The 19,751-nt window shown below is 34.8% G+C and overlaps 1 protein-coding gene across 12 annotated transcripts in view; it reads right to left on the minus strand.

The window, feature by feature from the left end:
• LOC125660714 (uncharacterized) overlaps positions 1-19,751 on the minus strand; it is a 27,233-nt gene continuing 7,482 nt past the window's right edge. For 4 of the 12 annotated variants that reach the window (XM_048892547.2, XM_048892521.2, XM_048892539.2 and 1 more), the window contains 13 exons: positions 18,106-18,294; positions 17,887-18,015; positions 17,019-17,415; positions 16,856-16,929; positions 15,191-15,298; positions 12,724-12,867; positions 9,546-9,623; positions 4,475-4,557; positions 3,515-3,589; positions 2,182-2,265; positions 2,011-2,097; positions 1,064-1,097; positions 1-760 (listed from right to left, as the gene is read on the minus strand). In XM_048892547.2, the coding sequence (XP_048748504.1) occupies positions 690-760; positions 1,064-1,097; positions 2,011-2,097; positions 2,182-2,265; positions 3,515-3,589; positions 4,475-4,557; positions 9,546-9,623; positions 12,724-12,867; positions 15,191-15,298; positions 16,856-16,929; positions 17,019-17,415; positions 17,887-18,015; positions 18,106-18,163 (1,422 nt within the window). In that variant the 5' untranslated portion in view covers positions 18,164-18,294 and the 3' untranslated portion in view covers positions 1-689. Of the gene's footprint in view, positions 761-1,063; positions 1,120-1,362; positions 1,623-2,010; positions 2,098-2,178; positions 2,266-3,514; positions 3,590-4,254; positions 4,301-4,474; positions 4,558-9,545; positions 9,624-12,723; positions 12,868-15,190; positions 15,299-16,855; positions 16,930-17,018; positions 17,416-17,886; positions 18,016-18,105; positions 18,295-19,751 lie in introns of those variants that run through there. The other 8 variants (XR_008799640.1, XM_056152777.1, XM_056152775.1 and 5 more) reach the window with 8 other exon arrangements.

Genomic DNA, 19,751 nt, shown 5'->3' on the forward strand with positions numbered 1-19,751 from the left:
AAATGTTTCTAAAGCCTTGCGTTTATTATTCATGCGATAAGCCTATATTTTTTGCAATATGAAAATCTTTTATGAATTGAATGATAGGATAATATTGCAAATTTTTCAATGATAAGAATCACAAAACTCTTTTCAAAATTTGAACAAAGTTCAAACAGCAAGCTTAAGGCTAGCGAATATTTGAAAGCTTTACTAACCATAACAATACAACTGTGAGGAGACAGTATACGGAACATACGGACAATGCGTGTCCCGTCATTTTGATATCACATTAAACAACCCAGAATAGAAACTTTTCTTAGATAACGATCCCCATGTAAATTGTGAAATGCATTTTCTTCACAATTTAGATGCATACTACAATGTATAATCATAAGAAATGAAACTGTCTAGATGTATTGAATTTGTAACATAACTTTCAATATCCAAACGAATATCAAAATATCAACCGCCAAGGAATGCCCACGGCGTGCTGTAAATATACCTGAATGAGAATATCAAGATATCAAATGTTAAGAAATGTCCAAATCGTGCATTCGGTGTACATCATCGTCGGTTACCCACTGGTGCTTCTATTCGATTCCCTCCATCATCACTATGAGAACTCGAAACTGTGGTTTGCGACGATGGGTGTACATGTATTATGAGTATGATACAATAGCAAACAGTAACAGTCGTGATAGTGATTGTTAGATGATGAATGCTTCCGGCCCAGCAGTGTCGGTTTGGGATCGTTGTGTCTTCTCAACAGGTACTGAAACTTAAATCAAATTTCTGATTTAGGGAGATGTGATGGTACATTATCGATACTGGTGCTTAACGCATCACCTGTACAAAATTAGTTCCAAGGGAAATTGATATGAAGTTCCACAAAGCCCATCAACCTTCAAATACTTATTCATTCCTCACACACACACACTCATACACGCGCACACTCAAGTGCAGGTGCAAAACATACGAAATAATTCACACATATCGCGGTGTTGTGTTATAGATGTCTAAGGTATATGGTTTAGAAAAGAGGAAACTTTAATAAAATCATAGATTCATACATAATACTTACTTTTGTACACTTTAAAAATATTAGCCATGTCTTTCTGTAAGTAAAGTGAAGAAATGCTAAAACAAAGATAAAATAGCTGACGGACAATATTACATTCTCAGGAAATATTTGCTTCCTTCGAAATGTTTAGGTTCGAGCCCTTGCTCGTAACTTGGCCGCTTCTAACTTAAGACGTATAAAGATGTTTGGCATTTAGAAATTAGAGAGCAGGGGCCCGTTTTACAAAACAACTTACGACAAAGTCGCAAGTCTTGAAAATTCTATTACACAGTTATTACTTTGAGTAAATGAAGTAAAACTTTTCTAAGGCTTAATTTTCAACATTTTTGTTAAACAAAAATTTGCATTTGGAGTGAATGATGTTACAATAAACTGGTAGATTCCAGTATGTAAAGTTGGTTGTAAGTCATAAGTTCTTTTGTAAAACGCGCCCCAGGTCTTTCGGACGTGACCTTAAATTCCTAGGTTGTGTGTCACGACATTCACTGTAACGATAAAGGATCCCCTACGCTACGACCATGAGTGTAATGCATAGGCCAAAGTGACAATAGTGAAAAATCTGAATGGTACGTAAAAGAAACAAATGCACAAATAATGAAACGATAAAATGCACAATGCATCTTAGAAATATTTAAAAGAACAAATGTTTGTTATTTACAAAGTTTACACAGAAAATCCATTCCTTTCTTCGTTGATTACACAGAATGAATGTAAATTGCATTTGCATCGTTTAGAATGTTAACCGGATCTCATTCATTTCATGAGCCTTCTTGTTCTCCCTTAATAGTCAGAAATAGAAACACCGAGAAAACAATTGCGAGGATTCATACTCCATTAAATCATTACATTATGAAATCATAGTCTAAAAGAGCGAAAAGCTTTCTACTTGATTAATTATCTGTTTATCACTATTCAGTAATGAACAATAAACAATAAAATATACTTACAACGTCATCGGGTGCATATTCCTTAATTGTTTCAAGAATTTCATTGATGTCTCTTTTCCCCATTTTCAGAGCATCTACAAACATTTGCTAAAATGCACAAAATTAAATTTAGTATCATTATTTAGCTTACAATCAAAGATATATAAATCAATATTAGCTATAAGAACATACCAAATGTCCCGCATATCGTGCGATGTATGGAATATCCGTCGTTATCTCACCACCAATGTTGCTTATAATTCTCTTTAAGACACCCTGGTGAATACGTAATAGATAGACTAGTACAGGTATAACATACATACTTTTGGCATACTTCCCCATTTATTCTTTCAAGTTTTGCTAAAAATATATTTCAAAACCATGTTATACCCAGTGAACTCGTAATAAAAGACACCCCAGATTTGCCTACATCTGCTTCATGTTTGGGATTGTACGTTAACGACAAACTACCGACTTAAATTTATAACAAATGGGATGTTACATGTTTATGTAGCAATATTATATTCAATTGCTATTATTAAATTTAGAAATTCATTTCAAAATTAAGGATTATCTCCCTCATGCATAGCTCTTATCCTTGGACGAATTTGGCTCCACATTTTTGGCACGCTATTTTTAGCTATATTTAGCTCTAAAACTTCATAGATATTTCGGATTTCAAACATTTCGGTTGAGCATAACTGAAGAGACATTATTTGTCGAAATGCGCATCTGGTGCATCAAAATTGGTACCGTATAAGTTTTACATTAACACCAACATATGGTGTTTATACGTCCTTCAACTAAATCGATACATGAATGCATGTTCTGCATATGATAAATTTTTAGATGAAGACGGGCCCCTGAAAAATAGGTTAATGTTACAGGTGTTTCAACGTTCTCGTTTAAAGTACACATTTTGATAATTATATGGTCGTTATAAAGACACAGCCTGTCATTAGGCCTATTGCTGCTGATGTGTTTCATTCCAATGTTAGACCGTTCTCTAAATACCGATTTTAAATAATGATTGCCTATTTTACCCGATCAGGATATAGGGCTCTGGGATGTGACCAGTGAACAGTGGATGTTTATTTCTCTTAAGCGTCTGATCCCGCCTATGGAGTTTCCGAATGTCCATGTTTGTCCTACTCATAATTTTGTATTTGCTGTAGTAAATTTGAGAGTGATAACTGTTCATTATCTTCACTTTTGCAGAACTCCTATTGGGTTCATATCCCTTCCCCAGGACAAGAAGGTAATTTCACATGGAAAAGAAACAAATCTATAAAAGCAGTAGTATTTCTGAACTACTATCCACAACATACTACATAATAGTTTACCTGTGTGTGTGTGTGTGTGTGTAACAGTGTGTGTACATGTATAACAGTGTGTGTGTGAGTGCGTGTGTGTGTGTGTGTGTGAATTTATTTTATCTATCTACCTATCCATACCCGTCCAATCCATTTTATTGTTACGAGCATTATCATTGAATGCAATGATATATATGCATTTCTATACTTACTTTATCACAATTCTGGTCAATCGGGACAAACGTTACTGGGTACATTGTGTCACAGCTGGAAACGGGAAGTGCTGTCTGGAAAATATGAAGAACAATCCTTATGATTCCGGTATTGTATACAGCAAAACATTCGCTCCCGTGTTATTTTCGTTCTATTCACTCTCGTTTTCAGTGGACACATTTAAGACTTGGAGAAACTATTCTCTCTCACCTCACTTTTAACGCAACTGTGTCTGGGCTTTAAAACGGATCGAAACTCTCAGCTAGTGTAGAAAGACGAACATAATACGGGGCGAAAATAACATGGGGCGAAAATAACCCTGTTTACAGTACTTACTTTCAGAGGAAAATAGTAAAGCAAAGTCATCCTCCCCAAAAGATTAGATGTTTCAGATAAAGATAAAAACTGAAGCAATTTCAAAGCTGCTACATTATCAAATACCATGGTTAATAAAACTTAGAACAAGATAAAGCAAAAGTAAAGGGACTCTCATCCGACCAATACATTTTTCTCCAAGAGGCTAGGTTCCAGCAGATAGGTAGATATGTACATACTTGGACTTATAATTATGATGTCATAGTTACGATTTCTACCCATTGAATCAATAGACATAATATACAACCATTGAATTAGCGAAATTTATCTTTCTTATTCAATAAATTTGCTACATAAAAGAAGCGTTGTTTCTCAATTCACACGTTCATAACTTTCAACATAATTTTGAAGTATAATTTATTACCATAAATCAACTTCCACCTCGTTCGAGAAAAATCACGAGAAATTATCTGAAAATAATTACATACATATAAAAGTTCGTGATGAAAAATCGTCTTATGTATTTGTCAAAACTCTTCCAGAATCGTTTTCCATCGCTGGTTTCAGATAGAAATATGATGGCTTACTTAATTTAGAGTGTATGATTTTTTTAAAACTAATCATGCCTACTCTCAAAGGTTTACCGATTCTGGTTCTTTAAACTTCCCATTAGTAAAGATTACGATTCTCGGCTGGATAACATATCCTTCTTTCTGGAAGCGTTGTCCTGTAATAGATAATTATATTATTTTCTAGATATATTGATTTCTGCTGTGGTGATATTAATTCTGTAGTGATATTATTTCCTACTGTAGTAATATCAATCCCTGCTGTAATAATATTAATTATTACTGTAGTGATATTAATTCTGTAGTGATATTAATTCCTACTGTAGTGATATTAATTCTTACTGTAGTGATATTATTTCTTACTGTAGTGATATTAATTCTGTAGTGATATTAATTCTTACTGTAGTGATATTAATTCTTACTGTAGTAATATTAATTCTTATTGTAGTGATATTAATTCTTACTGTAGTGATATTAATTCTTACTGTAGTGATATTAATTCTTGCTGTAGTGATATTAATTCCTACTGTAGTGATATTAATTCTTACTGTAGTAATATTAATTCTTACTGTAGTGATATTAATTCTTACTGTAGTGATATTAATTCTTACTGTAGTGATATTAATTCTTACTGTAGTGATAGTAATTCTTATTGTAGTGATAGTAATTCTTACTGTAGTGATATTAATTCTTACTGTAGTGGTATTAATTCTTACTCTAGTGATATTATTTCCTACTGTAGTGATATTAATTCTGTAGTGATATTAATTCTGTAGTGATATTAATTCTTACTGTAGTGATATTAATTCTTACTGTAGTAATATTAATTCTTATTGTAGTGATATTAATTCTTACTGTAGTGATATTAATTCTTACTGTAGTGATATTAATTCTTGCTGTAGTGATATTAATTCCTACTGTAGTGATATTAATTCTTACTGTAGTAATATTAATTCTTACTGTAGTGATATTAATTCTTACTGTAGTGATATTAATTCTTACTGTAGTGATAGTAATTCTTATTGTAGTGATAGTAATTCTTACTGTAGTGATATTAATTCTTACTGTAGTGGTATTAATTCTTACTCTAGTGATATTATTTCCTACTGTAGTGATATTAATTCTGTAGTGATATTAATTCTGTAGTGATATTAATTCTTACTGTAGTGATATTAATTCTTACTGTAGTGATATTAATTCTGTAGTGATATTAATTCTTACTGTAGTGATATTAATTCTTACTCTAGTGATATTAATTCAATTGTAATTATAGTAATCTCTAGTGTTGTCATAGTCACCTTTTCTTATCTAGTGACAGTCATCTGTTAAATGACTCGAATCTCTACGGTAATTACAGTAATCTCTAGTGTAGCTAAAGTCGTATTGTCTATAATGATAGTCATATCTTATATAATTACGGTAATCTCTAGTGTAAATATAGTCGTATTCTCTATAGTGATAGTCATATATTGGGTAATTACGTTAATCTTTAGTGTAACTATAGTCGCATTCTCTATAGTGATAGCAATATCTTATGTAATTACGTTAATCTCTAGTATAACTATAGTCGCATTCTCTATAGTGATAGTCATATATTGGGTAATTACGTTAATCTCTAGTGTAACTATAGTCGTATTCTCTATAGTGATAGCAATATCTTATGTAATTACGGTAATCTCTAGTATAGCTGTTAAATTACTCTAATCTCTATTGTAATTACGGTAATCTCTAGTGTAGCTGTTCAATGACTCTAATCTCTATTGTAATTACGGTAATCTCTAGTATAGCTGTTAAATGACTCTTATCTCTATTGTAATTACGGTAATCTCTAGTATAGCTGTTAAATGACTCTTATCTCTATTGTAATTACGGTAATCTCTAGTATAGCTGTTAAATGACTCTAATCTCTATTGTAATTACGGTAATCTCTAGTATAGCTGTTAAATGACTCTTATCTCTAATGTAATTACGGTAATCTCTAGTGTAGCTATAGTAGTATTTTCTGTAGTGATAGTCATCGTTCTTATAACAGTGATCTCTACCGTAATAATCTTCATCTTTATGTAGTGATCATCACTTCTATTGTACTGATAACAACCCACAGGATCAAAAGTTAATCAGATAGTGTATTTCATCAACATAGTCGTCATAAGTATCGATATAATAATTAGTCATCTCAGAGCTGTGAACCAATGACTGTTAAGTATCGCATCATATTTTTGTCAAATATAAACATTCACACTATTATTGTGTGGTAAGCCGTCATGTCTATGTCTGGCAGAGGTAGCGTATTCCCCGCATGTTAGCGTACTACAGTGATACGTTTGATTGACATTCCAAATTGACTCTTGAGGTGTACATATTACCTTTCAAGATTAACACGCTGAACGCCAAGGCTATTTTGATTGACTGATTGCATCTTCTTTAACGTTTCACCCATATGGAGTCGTCACCAATACCGGTGAAGAGTTTCAAATTTAGGCCTATGCTCGGCGCTTACGGCCCTTGAGAAATGAGAGTTCTTTATCGTGCCACACTGACTGTGACATGGGACATCCATTTTTAAGGTAATCTCCGAGGACCCGTGACATTCGCACCTGATGCCGAGCGTTTGGCCATGGAACTGCCACTACCTGTTTTAACGACTTACGTGTGCCGTGACCGGGATTCGAACCCCGACCTTCCGCATACGGGACGAACGCTCTACCTCTAGACTACGCGGTGGTTAAGCTATTTTAAAGGTAGAATAAGATTTCAAAATATTTAGACTTTGCAAATAATGTAAACGGCACACAGATGATGATGCTTAAGCAAATTTCAAATACATATTTTCTGCTTCATGTTATAAGCATGAACATGAACATTCACAGAAGCACATCAATGTAATATATTAAAAAGAAGAAAAACAGAAAAAAAATATCCCAAGTTCAAGAGATGTTTACACGTCGTGCATATGAAAATATGAACAGTGATCAATTTTGCAAAGAATAGAAAATTGAGAGCAAGGAGAACAGGAACCACTGGAAACACTAGAAGTAAGCCACCCTCGTTCATCGGTCACACCCACCGTAAGCCTTGTATCTTGTTCAGGCTAACGGAGTAATCCGTAATCAAAATCAGTATGGAACGAACGGCATAAGAATTGGTATGAAACATGTTAGAAAGATTCGACCTAATCAGAGGTTGTATTCACAGCAAGGTTAAGGCTACCCAAACTATTCAAAGTAATTAAACATGACATTTCACAAAACCTTTATTATGGTGCCAAAACTCATGTCGATACGTAGTTGTTCCTTACTGAGGCGAAATTAAGACTACTTGATATACCAGGGAGTATTTTCCCTTTTATTGTTACATGATCATAGCAGTCACATGACCCGATATATATATCGGGATCTTGTAACAATAAAAGGGAAGATCTCCCTGGTATATCAAGTAGTCTTAATTTCGCCTCAGTAAGGAACAACTACGTATCGACATGAGTTTTGGCACCATAATAAAGGTTTTGTGAAATGTCATTTTTATAGTATATATATATATATACATTCTAAAGGTCCTACAATAAATCACTTCGACACAAGTGAAAGATCCCATAGCATTGAAATATAAAGGAGTTAAGATGGTAAAGTGTTCAGATTTACTTGCAATTTGTTTGGGAACTTCATAAACATGCATAGCATCGGTAAATGTTAGATTAAACTTGTTGTACATCGTCAAATTCGAGAATACTTTTTGCAAATAATGATAGATTATAACAGCACCATAATAATTAGCACCTTTCCCAATAAGATTTACATAACTATTTTCCCCCTCCTGGTTTCACATAAAATACATGCATCAGCAAAAGATCCTCATCTTTCACCCGTGACAAGTCGTTACGTACACACCATCGGATTTCTTCACTCTAGAATTGTGTACCTATTGAGGGCAATTTCAAGGTCATAATGTAATATCAAAATTACCGCAGCGCATATTATATGTAAGAATAGGATATTTATATGATATCAAAGAAAATGAACACTTGATAACAGTAGAATATATTGTCATTGTGTCGTCTTGTGGTGTGAAGTGCTCTGAGATACATTTTTGTACACTGAGATACATTTTTATACACTGAGATACATTTTTGTACACTGAGATACATTTTTGTACACTGAGATACATTTTTATACAACACTGTGATTTTTCTCGGAAGCTTTAACTACACTGCGCTTGGAAATACGATTTTTACGACAATAGATTTTGCAAAATGTTTGCTTTAAACAAAACTGTTGAAACTCCTGTAATATCAATTCATTTGCAAATAGTTTGCCTCTATTTGAATAATTGATCGTACGCAAAACATGATTTTACATATCGAATCATTTGAGAAAGATAATCAGCCACAAGCAGGTGAGAATGGGACATTTCTTTATAAATTTGGGAAGTTGAATGTGACGTTATCCCGTTTGTGATGAAGTTAATTCCTTAGTATGTTGTTAACGGCTATTTTCCATAAAAATAACCAGACATGAAGCAGATATAGAAAACTTTGTATTCTATTTCGAGATCATTGGGATATATCAAGTCAATATATGAATGAAAATGAGTATTGTTTATAGATAAACGTCGTCGATGTATCCCAATGTCGAGTTGAATAAAACACGAAGATTTGTTTTCGTCTCATGTAAAATTTTATCGATAAATTCTGCCTCATAAGAATCCAAAAAGGTCAATTAATGAAGGAGCACAGTTCATGCCCATGGAAATTCCAATAAACCCGAACGCCAACGACTACTTAGAAATTGTCAATGAGAAATTCCGACATCTTTTTTAAAATAAACTTCAGAGAAAATGTACGTAGAATGATATTGATATTTAATGAAGTAATTTTTTGAATGATTGGACATAAAATGAATTATGTTTCCATTTTTATTAAAGAAACAACCGTCTTGATGTCAAAAGGCCTAATCTTTAATTCATCGCGATAAATGGTAATGTAAATTGTAAAAAAAAAAAAAAGAAAAAAAAAAGGCTTGTTGATTGTGGTGCTTCCATGTATCTGTGTTTACCCGGCACTCAATCTTGCATTTGTCATAGGATTAATGAAATTGATCACTGTTCATTCTTGTAACCCTTTTATGTTAATATAAACGAATATTCGTACCATGTTTAGATGCAATCTGGAATACAGTGGTCAACATTTGCGAAGCATCCAAAGGCAGATCACAACCAACGACTTCGTCTAAAGATAAATAAGTGTATTAGAACGACAACATCTGAAAACAGTATGAATTGTAAAGTTGTGATCATCCGCTTCGGTTCCTTAACTCAGTATCAAGATATCATGTGTCAGCGCTTTACACCTATCGCCAAGTCATTGTCAATGACATGTACTTCCAAGTCCAGGTCCATCGAAATTACCGCATGAATTTGTCTTTATATATGATCAATACAGACCCGTTAATTTCCGTGTCCACTGATGAACAGGAAATCAAGTTCCCAGCAAAATGCTAACTCACATGGGTTTTCACAGTCATATGTGTATCACACGGAGAAAAAACCCACACACGCTCGAAATCAAGGGATTTTATGATAGGCTTTAAATCGTATTTTTGTATTATGGTGATGGTGTTTTGAGAGAATTGTACAATCATACTCAATGTAGTCATGTCTTTGTTTTCAAATTATTTCTTCAGACCACTAATCCTTCTCCATGCTTTGGATAAGTAACTTTTCATTCATATTATCTATTTATTTATAGTATCTATAGTATAGATTTTGACTACGAATATTTTTATCGATGACCTTTGTTAATTCGAATTCGACTGTAGCCAAGGTCATGACATACACTCTCATCCTAAACTACAATTTCCATATATGAACTTCTCTTTTTCTCCAGATGAATGATGTAACGGTTTTATCACCGACCTTGACGTTAACCAAAGATTTTAGAGTCCATATACATTGTTTGCAAAAAAGGCATTGGTGTAACAGATATTTCGTAGATGGTAATGACTTTGGTCACACGACCTTGCTTCAGAATCATACAAAATGTGTGCCTATAAGCAACCTTTCTACCAGGTATGATCTTTAATATAATCCATTATAGATAAAATAATTTTATTTTAATGCCTTTAACATTGGTCAAAGGATCTTCGTTCAGGTCCAGTAGAATGTCTACAAACAAGAGGCCCACATGCCTCATCGGTCACCTGAGCATTAGTTACAATTATCACTAGTCCCAAGGACTGTCAAGTCTATAATGTTTTCGTGTTCTGCATATCTGTGCTAAATTGAAGTATTCAGCAGCAGTATAAAACAAGGTCTGTTCTTAAAACACAAATACTCCCAAAGTGTCATAATCATGAAATAATTTACGCTTTATGACTATTTTGGACTCGTCATAGAGTCATTAACACTTTATGACTATTTTGGACCCGTCCTAGAGTCGGACCTGGGGTTGCGAAATTCACAATTATGGTACATCCTTTTCTACTTTTCCTTGATATGCATTTAGTTTTTACCTACTATTAGCAAAATTAAAGAAGTCATAAACATTTAATCAGAATGACCATTTTGGTCGCACTCGGGGATCAAGAAATTCCTTCTAAATATCCATTTAGTATCACTAGCATTAAAGGAGATATCATTTAAATGTTTTACACAAGAACATTATATTCCTCTGGAGTCAGAACCTCTACCCGTAGGATTATAAAATTTACAGTTTTGGTAGAGACTTTCCTGTTTACATGACCATGCACTTAGTAATTCATACACATGAGTGGTTGTAGAGAAAATTGCTGAAAATTGAATAATTTATGGCAGTTTTTGTCCCATTCCTAAATCCCAAGGTGTGCAGAAGTCCTGAATTAACAATTTAAATCATCTCTTCTCCCAAAGATGCTCAATTCTGAATCTAAAAATAATTGAAATGGTAGATATCAAGAAGCTAAAATTATGTACAATCATTAATGCACACATTTCATCACTACGACCATTTTGGTCCCACCATGGTACCAAAACCCACACCCTTGAAATCATGGGATTTGCAATATTGGTAAAAGGCTACCTTCTAAATATTCATGTAGATTCAATTCAACATTAATAGCATTAAAGATGTGATTGAAATGTGTTACATGTACAAGCTACTATTAATCCCGTGGGGATCCGGGTTTGATACGTCCTCAGTTCCCCTTGCTTGTCGTAAAAGGCGACTAAATGGGTTGGTCCTTCGGATGAGACTGCATCTATTATGCACGATAAAGATCCCTCCCTGCTCAAAGGTCATAAGCGCTGAGCATAGGCCTAAATTTTGCAGCCCTTCACTGGCAGTGGTGACGTCTCCATATGAGTGAAATATTCTCGAGAGGGACGTTAAACAACATTCAATAAATCAATCAATACAAACTATTAATATACCCAGTTTGGCCCCACTCTGGAATCAGAATCTCTGCTCCAGAGATCATGAAATCTATAATTTTGGCAATCTGATTAAAATCAGATCCTATAATCCGCTCACGCATATTTGCTATACTAGGTATATTAGCAGATCATGGGATCTGCTTTTTATATGATTGTAATTTTGGGAGATGTTTTCCTGTTCTACGTGATTATGCATTTATTTTTTTCCTTATACATGTGTATTTACAGAGAAGATTTGTGAAAATTTTCAATTTATGGCAGATTGTATCCCACCCCTAAAGCCCCGGGAGTACAGAAATAGCAGTTGTTAAGAGGAATTTAAAAAAAATCTTTAATTGTTAATGCACAATGACGAACGCACACCAATAGCAACAGGTCACCTGAGTTACTCGAGTGATCTATTAAAATACCAATGATCTGATCTTGGCCAAATGGGTCATGGAGCATTTTATGATATGGTAAGTATCCTTGGAATATATGCAAATGTTTAATCTCCTTTCGAAATAAAAGAATGTTTAAAAATCACATCTCTGTTTAATGTTTGTCAGGGCCAAGGGATTTCATACCATTTGTTAAATTTCAAAAACATTAAAAGAACAAGTAGTAACAGAGAAGCTGGAAATGTTGATGTACTAAGGACTACTGTCAACTCATTCTGACGGACCAAAACAAGTCATCAAAAGTAACCTAAGTGACATAAAAAGTATGTCATTAATTTCTATCCAAAACTATGTCACCATACTCCATCTTCGTCCAAGAGCCTCTTGCATTAGGGATATTAAAATTTCATAGATTTCGATGAAATACCAAATATCGAATAAATCTATATTCAATTATTTTAACTGTTTTAACTGCTTTATCATTACAAACATGTAAATAATTTCGACTTTTAGATAGTTTCGTTTATAACTTCGTCTTACCTATTACATGATCAAAAGCATCTTCCTGAGGAAATTCGATCTGGAATGGTTGTTCTATGTGTACCTTACCATTTCCTCCAAACGCAATCAGACTTACAAACTCGTTGAAGGTTACACATTGATCACAATGGGTTTTGTCTAAATCTACCGATAAACCCTACTTTTAGTGTAATGAATAAAACTGTAAATAGCTAATACATGTACATACATAAGAGAGTTGGTGAAAATGAAGGAAAAAACACTGTAAGGCATGAAGATAACGAACAGTGGTCAATCTCATAACTCCTATAACCAATACAAAATAGAAAGTTGGGCAAACACGCACCCCTGGACACACCAGAGGTGGGGTCAGGTGGCTAAGAGGAGTAAGCATCCCTGTCGACCAGTCACACCCGCTGTGAGCCTTATATCTTGATCAGGTAAACGGAGTCAAAATCAGTGTGCCAAGAACGGTCTAACAATCGGTATGAAACAGGTTAGATAGCGTGTAACCCCTTCTTTTAACCCATTAATATCACCCTTAAAAATTATATACGCATTTACAGCTGCAAAGTTGAGTGTCCTGAATCACCTCATCCACACCAGCTGAATCACTACACTTACACCAACTGAATCACTACATCTACACCAGCTGAATCACTACACCTACACCAGCTGAATCACTACACTTACACCAGCTGAATCACTACACTTACACCAGCTGAATCACTACACTTACACCAGCTGAATCACTACATCTACACCAGCTGAATCACTACACTTACACCAGCTGAATCACTACATCTACAGCTGAATCATTACACCTACACCAGCTGAATCACTACACATACACCAGCTGAATCACTCCACCTACACCAGCTGAATCACTACACCTACACCAGCTGAATCACTACACCTACACCAGCTGAATCACTACACATACACCAGCTGAATCACTACACCTACACCAGCTGAATCACTACACATACACCAGCTGAATCACTACACATACACCAGCTGAATCACTACACCTACACCAGCTGAATCACTACACCTACACCAGCTTAATCATTACATCCACACCAGCTGAATCACTACACCTACACCAGCTGAATCACTACACCTACACCAGCTTAATCACTACACCTACACCAGCTGAATCACTACACCTACACCAGCTGAATCACTACACCTACACCAGCTTAATCATTACATCCACATCAGCTGAATCACTACACCTACACCAGCTGAATCACTACACCTACACCAGCTGAATCACTACACCTACACCAGCTGAATCACTACACCTACACCAGCTTAATCATTACATCCACACCAGCTGAATCACTACACCTACACCAGCTGAATCACTACACCTACACCAGCTGAATCACTACACCTACACCAGCTGAATCACTACACCTACACCAGCTGAATCACTACACTTACACCAGCTGAATCACTACACTCACACCAGCTGAATCATTACATCTACACCAGCTGAATCACTACATCCACACCAGCTGAATCATTACACCTACACCAGCTTAATCACTACATCCACACCAGCTGAATCACTACACCTACACTAGCTAAATCATTACATCTACACCAGTTTAATCACTACATCTACACCAGCTTAATCACTACATCTACAACAGCTAAATCACTACATCTACACCAGCTTAATCACTACATCCACACCAGCTGAATCACTACACCTACACCAGCTGAATCACTACACCTACACCAGCTGAATCACTACATCTATACCAGCTGAATCATTACATCTACACCATCTGAATCACTACATCCACACCAGCTGAATCGCTACATCTGCACCAGCTGAATCACTACATCTACACCAGTTGGTTTTCGAAATAGACAATTGGCATGGACTATTTCATTTCCAGCGTAAACTTGGAAATGTGACCTTTTTGTTAGGGTCAGACAAACATGGATCAACATAACACATACTATCTATTTTGTATTATTTATGGGAGTTATGAGATTGATCACTGATCGTTATCTTCACCTTGCACATTAACTCATGAATGTTATCACTCGTGACAGAAGCTGATTGTTAAAAGCTGGATATATGTTTGTTGAAGAGAATTTTCAGTACGGTATAATTATTAATATTCTATGTTCGAAATCTCATGTCCTCCTTGAACAGAAGATGAACTTCCGGTAAGAATAGTAAAGGTTCCCGAATAGGAAATTTGTTTTCAATCCTTGAACATCGGTGCCACTTGAACTGCTTCAGTGTATATGTTAAACCAACAACAAAATAGCAATAAAAATACATATACGCTTTGCTGTGAATCACTTCAAGTGGATTAATGATCATCTTTCTTTACGAAAACTTCCTGAATGAGTAAATAAATCTATTTTAGTCATTTGATAAAATATAGATGATCCCAAACACTGGAAATATGATACTTTCATCAGAGTAAACATATGTAATTTTACATAGATAGGTGCTTACCTTCGAGTATTTTCTTGTATAGTTGACGTAGAGTTTTCCTCAATCCCGGGTCTTTAGAAACATCCGAACCATCCAAGCACAAGAGAGTATAAATACCCTTTTCTCTTTCTTTATAGGAAGATATTTATTGAATACAATGGCTAATTTGTGTCAGTTTACATTCAAGAATTTCTCTTCAACCCGTTCCACCAATGGGGCGATACAATTAAATGTGATAGAGCAATAATTTAGAAATAAGAAAACATTCAAATATATGTTGCATGTATACATTAATACCATCAAATGATATGCGTTTATTTTCATTTTTTTCAATTTTGTTGAAACTAATTTGACAGGACAAGGATCGGCCCACATCGTATGGTTCAATGAAGAAACAGGCTTGAATAGTCAGACCATTTCAATAAGCAATATATCCTAAAGCAATAAGCATTTAATGATTGTGCAAAAAGCATAGCACACATGGCTGACTTGTGAAAAGGATAAAGGTGCACATTTCACACAGGTAAATAAACACTCTTCTCTAAAAGGATACTATAAATTCAGATGCAAGTACATGTAGTTATATCAATTCAAAATCGGCACAATCATTTGCAGGGAAAGAAAAAGTTTAAAAAAAAACCAACCCAAAATAATCTCCATGTTGTAATTTCAATAGAACCAAATTCTTTATTTTGATAAAATCTTAAACTTAATTTGATTTTATCAATGACTATGGTTAAAGTTACGATTTCAACTTCTTCATCGTCAACTTCCTATATTTATGTAGCTATATTCCATTATCACCTGCATATAATGTTTATATCTCTCAGCTGATTCGATACGCAAGAGCTTGTTCTGTGTATGATCAGTGTTTAAACCGAAGCAGGCTACCAGCGTACTGACAAACAGGTTGATGGTGCAGGGGTTTTAACAGTCTCGTTTTAAGTCAGCATTGCGCAAATTATATGGTTGTTATAACGATCTAGTTTGCCAATATAACTTATCATTGGGTCAAATGCTGTCTGACGTGTTTCACACTGATTGTTAGGCCGTTCTTGGCACACTGATTTTGACTACGGATAACTCCTGTTTATCTGATCAGGATAATAGGGCTCATAGTGGGTGTGACTGATCGACAGGGAATGTTTACTCCTCCTAGGCATCTGATCCCACCTGTGGTGTCTCCAGGGGTCCATGTTTGTCCAATTATCTATTTTGTATTGCTTTTAGGGGTTATGAGATTGATCACTGTTAGTTATCTTCACTTTCATGGGGCTCACGGTGGGTGTGACCGGCAGCCAGGGGATGCCTTCTCCTCTTAGGCACCTGATCCCACCTCTGGTGTGTCCAGGGGTCCATGTCTGCCCAACTCTCTAAATTGTATTGATTATAGGAGTTACGAGATTGACCACTGTTCGTTATCTTCACCTTTCACACAAAACTATCATAATAGCACATTTTACAACAAAATAAATCTTCAGATTTAGAGCTAGTATTACTTAAAAATTTATCCTTACTGAAAAGCCTTCAACTCATCGACCACTAGCAACCATTAGGATTTTCATTATGGTACTAAAATTTATCAATCAATTATTTTAAATGATATCAATAAGAACTTTAGAAAAGTAGTTTTGAATTCTAACTTTGTTAAAGTTCAAACATCAAGTTGGTCCTCATTATCATTACCTCCAGGAAAATAATTTGAAATACTCTCAGCTGTCATGGGACAAGTTCCTCCCGTACACTTGTCGTATACTTTTCTGCATGAAATAAGATTGTGACAGAAAGTTCAAATATAATGGTATAAATGATCATGAATGTGATACAAAATCTTCATAGGAAGAAGTACCTCCGAGAAAGTAGAGATCTGTTAGCTATCGTTGTTGTAAAACGTCCGTGTTCATCTTTAATTATGTCTTGTAGTTTGATTTCCAGTCTCTTTCTCATTTCCTCTATTTTAGTCTTTGCATCATAAGTGTTCTTTGCCTCCAAAATAAATTCCATGTTGATACATCCAGGAGTAATTTTCTCCAATTTCGCATGAAATATTTGGTAGAATTCTTTGGCAATATCAGTGACTACTCCTCCATGCAGGTAAGTAATTTTCTTGAGTACCTTGTTTTTTAAACCTGACAAATCTTCGGAAAGTTCTGATTTTAGTTCCACCTTCCATTTTTCTTGCAGACGTTCTTTATTATTCCAAATAAGAGTGCATATTCCTAAATTTCCAAGATCAATGTCTAATTCTGCGATTAAAAAGATATCAAAAATACTTTCTAAATGAAAATATAAACAGTCACGCCTCTTCAGTTACGAATAATCAGAACTCAAAGAAAAATAATATCCCTAGTGAACAACGCTCAAGAGAAATGTGATTTTTCGAGGGTGTATATATCTACACATATATGTACCCTGCTAGATCATGCATTAATTTTGGTTGTATTATACCGAATCCGCGTTTAATCTCGAGTGTTTTGAATAGTATAGCCTACATGTATGACGTCACTATGCTAAGCAATGAAGAACCTTATTTTGAATATGACAGGGGTTCTGAAGAAGAGGAATGTAAATAATGCGTCAAAGTTGCGGTTATTGTTAACATCATACTACTGTTAACATTTGCATCAAACACACCGCTATTTAGAATACGCGTACGGTAATAAAACCATGGATTGATATGTTTTCTGAAGATTTTAAAGCTATTACAGTATGTGTACCGGCAGGACTGTCATCTGTTGCGTTCTCCAGCCACTGAACAAGATCATCGTTTACTTTTATTTCCACTACTGTACAGCAATTTCCAACTTGTAATATTGGCGTGCCACTCAGAAAAATCATACACGAGTCTGTAAAAGAGATGTGTTTTGAAATACAACATGCATGCAGTTTACATGGATTAGAATATCAGTAAAATCCCATACAACGTAATGGTTTACCGGAGTCTGGCTCCTTTCTTGTAATCGTGCAGTCCAACGCTCTGTTTACATTTGACATCTCTATCAGAGGTCAATATGTCAGAGAATCAGTAAGGCGGACGAAACCATGAGTCAATAACACGGAGATTTCGCCGGGAGGACAATGTTTTGACAAACTGTACGATATTTGCGTTGCAAAGTCTGGTACATCTGATGAATAGAAAAGAAAGAAAAATAGTTTATTACTACGAAACTTACTGTTAACGGTTGAAGGAGGAATGCTCCACCAGAGAAATATGATATGGATGAAAAGTGGAGGATATGTGCAACAATATTTTGAAATTGAAAACTTTCAAATTTACTTTATTTAGTCAAAAAATGCAGTTTTAGTAGAAAGCAATCTGAAAACAAAAATAAAACCCCTTCTGGATTCGAGTCCGCGATCAAAAGTTCTGCAGTCGACGTGCTAACCTACTGAGCTACTCAACTACGCAATAATCTTTGAAATGAATAGTCAAATATTGTTGATATATATATTTTTTCATCCATGTTTTAAAAGGAAAGTCAACCGTTATAACTATGTAGAATACATTCTAAAACTTTCCTCTTATGACTCACCTAATTCAATGGTACTCGTGAAAAGTTTTCCAACTTGTGATCTGAAGTACTCGTGAAAAGTTTTCCAACACATTCTTAGTACATGTCACATGAGTAATTAAGAGCCATTCTCTGTAATCGCTTAAAAACAACTCGGCACACATAGTCACCGATTTTTACGAAACTTGCCTGATGAAACGTTTATATAACATAATCAATAGATTTAAAAATTAGATGTTGGTCATGGTTGTTATGGACAAGTTTATCAAATTTTGCGATTTTATAGAATTTGATAGTTCAATATAAAACATTATGCATAGTCTTAAAAATCTATTTTTCATTCCCGTGGGGATCCGGGTTAGAATAGGTCCTCAGTACCCATCGCTTGTCGTAAGAGGCAACTAAATGGGGCGGTCCTTCGGATAAGACCGTAAAAACCGAGGTCCCGTGTCACAGCAGGTGTGGCACAATAAAGATCCCGCCTGCTCAAAGGCCATAAGCGCTGAGCATAGGCCTAAATTTTGCAGCCCTTCACCGGCAATGGTCTCCATATGAGTGAAAGATTCTCGAGAGGGGCGTTTAAACAACATTTAATCAATCAATCTATTTTTCATATCAAATGATAAAACAGATCCTATTTTTTTTTTATCTAAGAAAAACTGAATACTGGGCAATCCTAAGTAATTTTTGTAATTTAATAAATCTATAAAATTGTGTTTGAATTCAATGGCTTTTATGTTATGATAACTTTCATTCGCACCCACCTCAAATAAAGTAACCCAAGTTTTTTAAACAACTAGTTTATATTCTTTATAAATCTAAACTAAAACATTTGGGTATCTGCTTATATCATACTGATTTATGAAATATGCATTCTGTAACCAAGAGTTATTCCCCTTTGAAATTCTTCAATGTGATAAAACAAGACAATTACAAAGAAGTTTAGACGAAGACATGTGGCATTCAAAACATTCTCTCGAAAGAGGGTGTGGGAGACATATATCAGAGTACCAGATTTATAGTAATACAGGTAATTATTCTTATTCACTTCAGAAGCCTAGAATTAATCA

This window comes from Ostrea edulis, chromosome 1 (genome assembly GCF_947568905.1).
Source record: "Ostrea edulis chromosome 1, xbOstEdul1.1, whole genome shotgun sequence".
NCBI classification, from domain to species: Eukaryota; Metazoa; Mollusca; class Bivalvia; order Ostreida; family Ostreidae; genus Ostrea; species Ostrea edulis.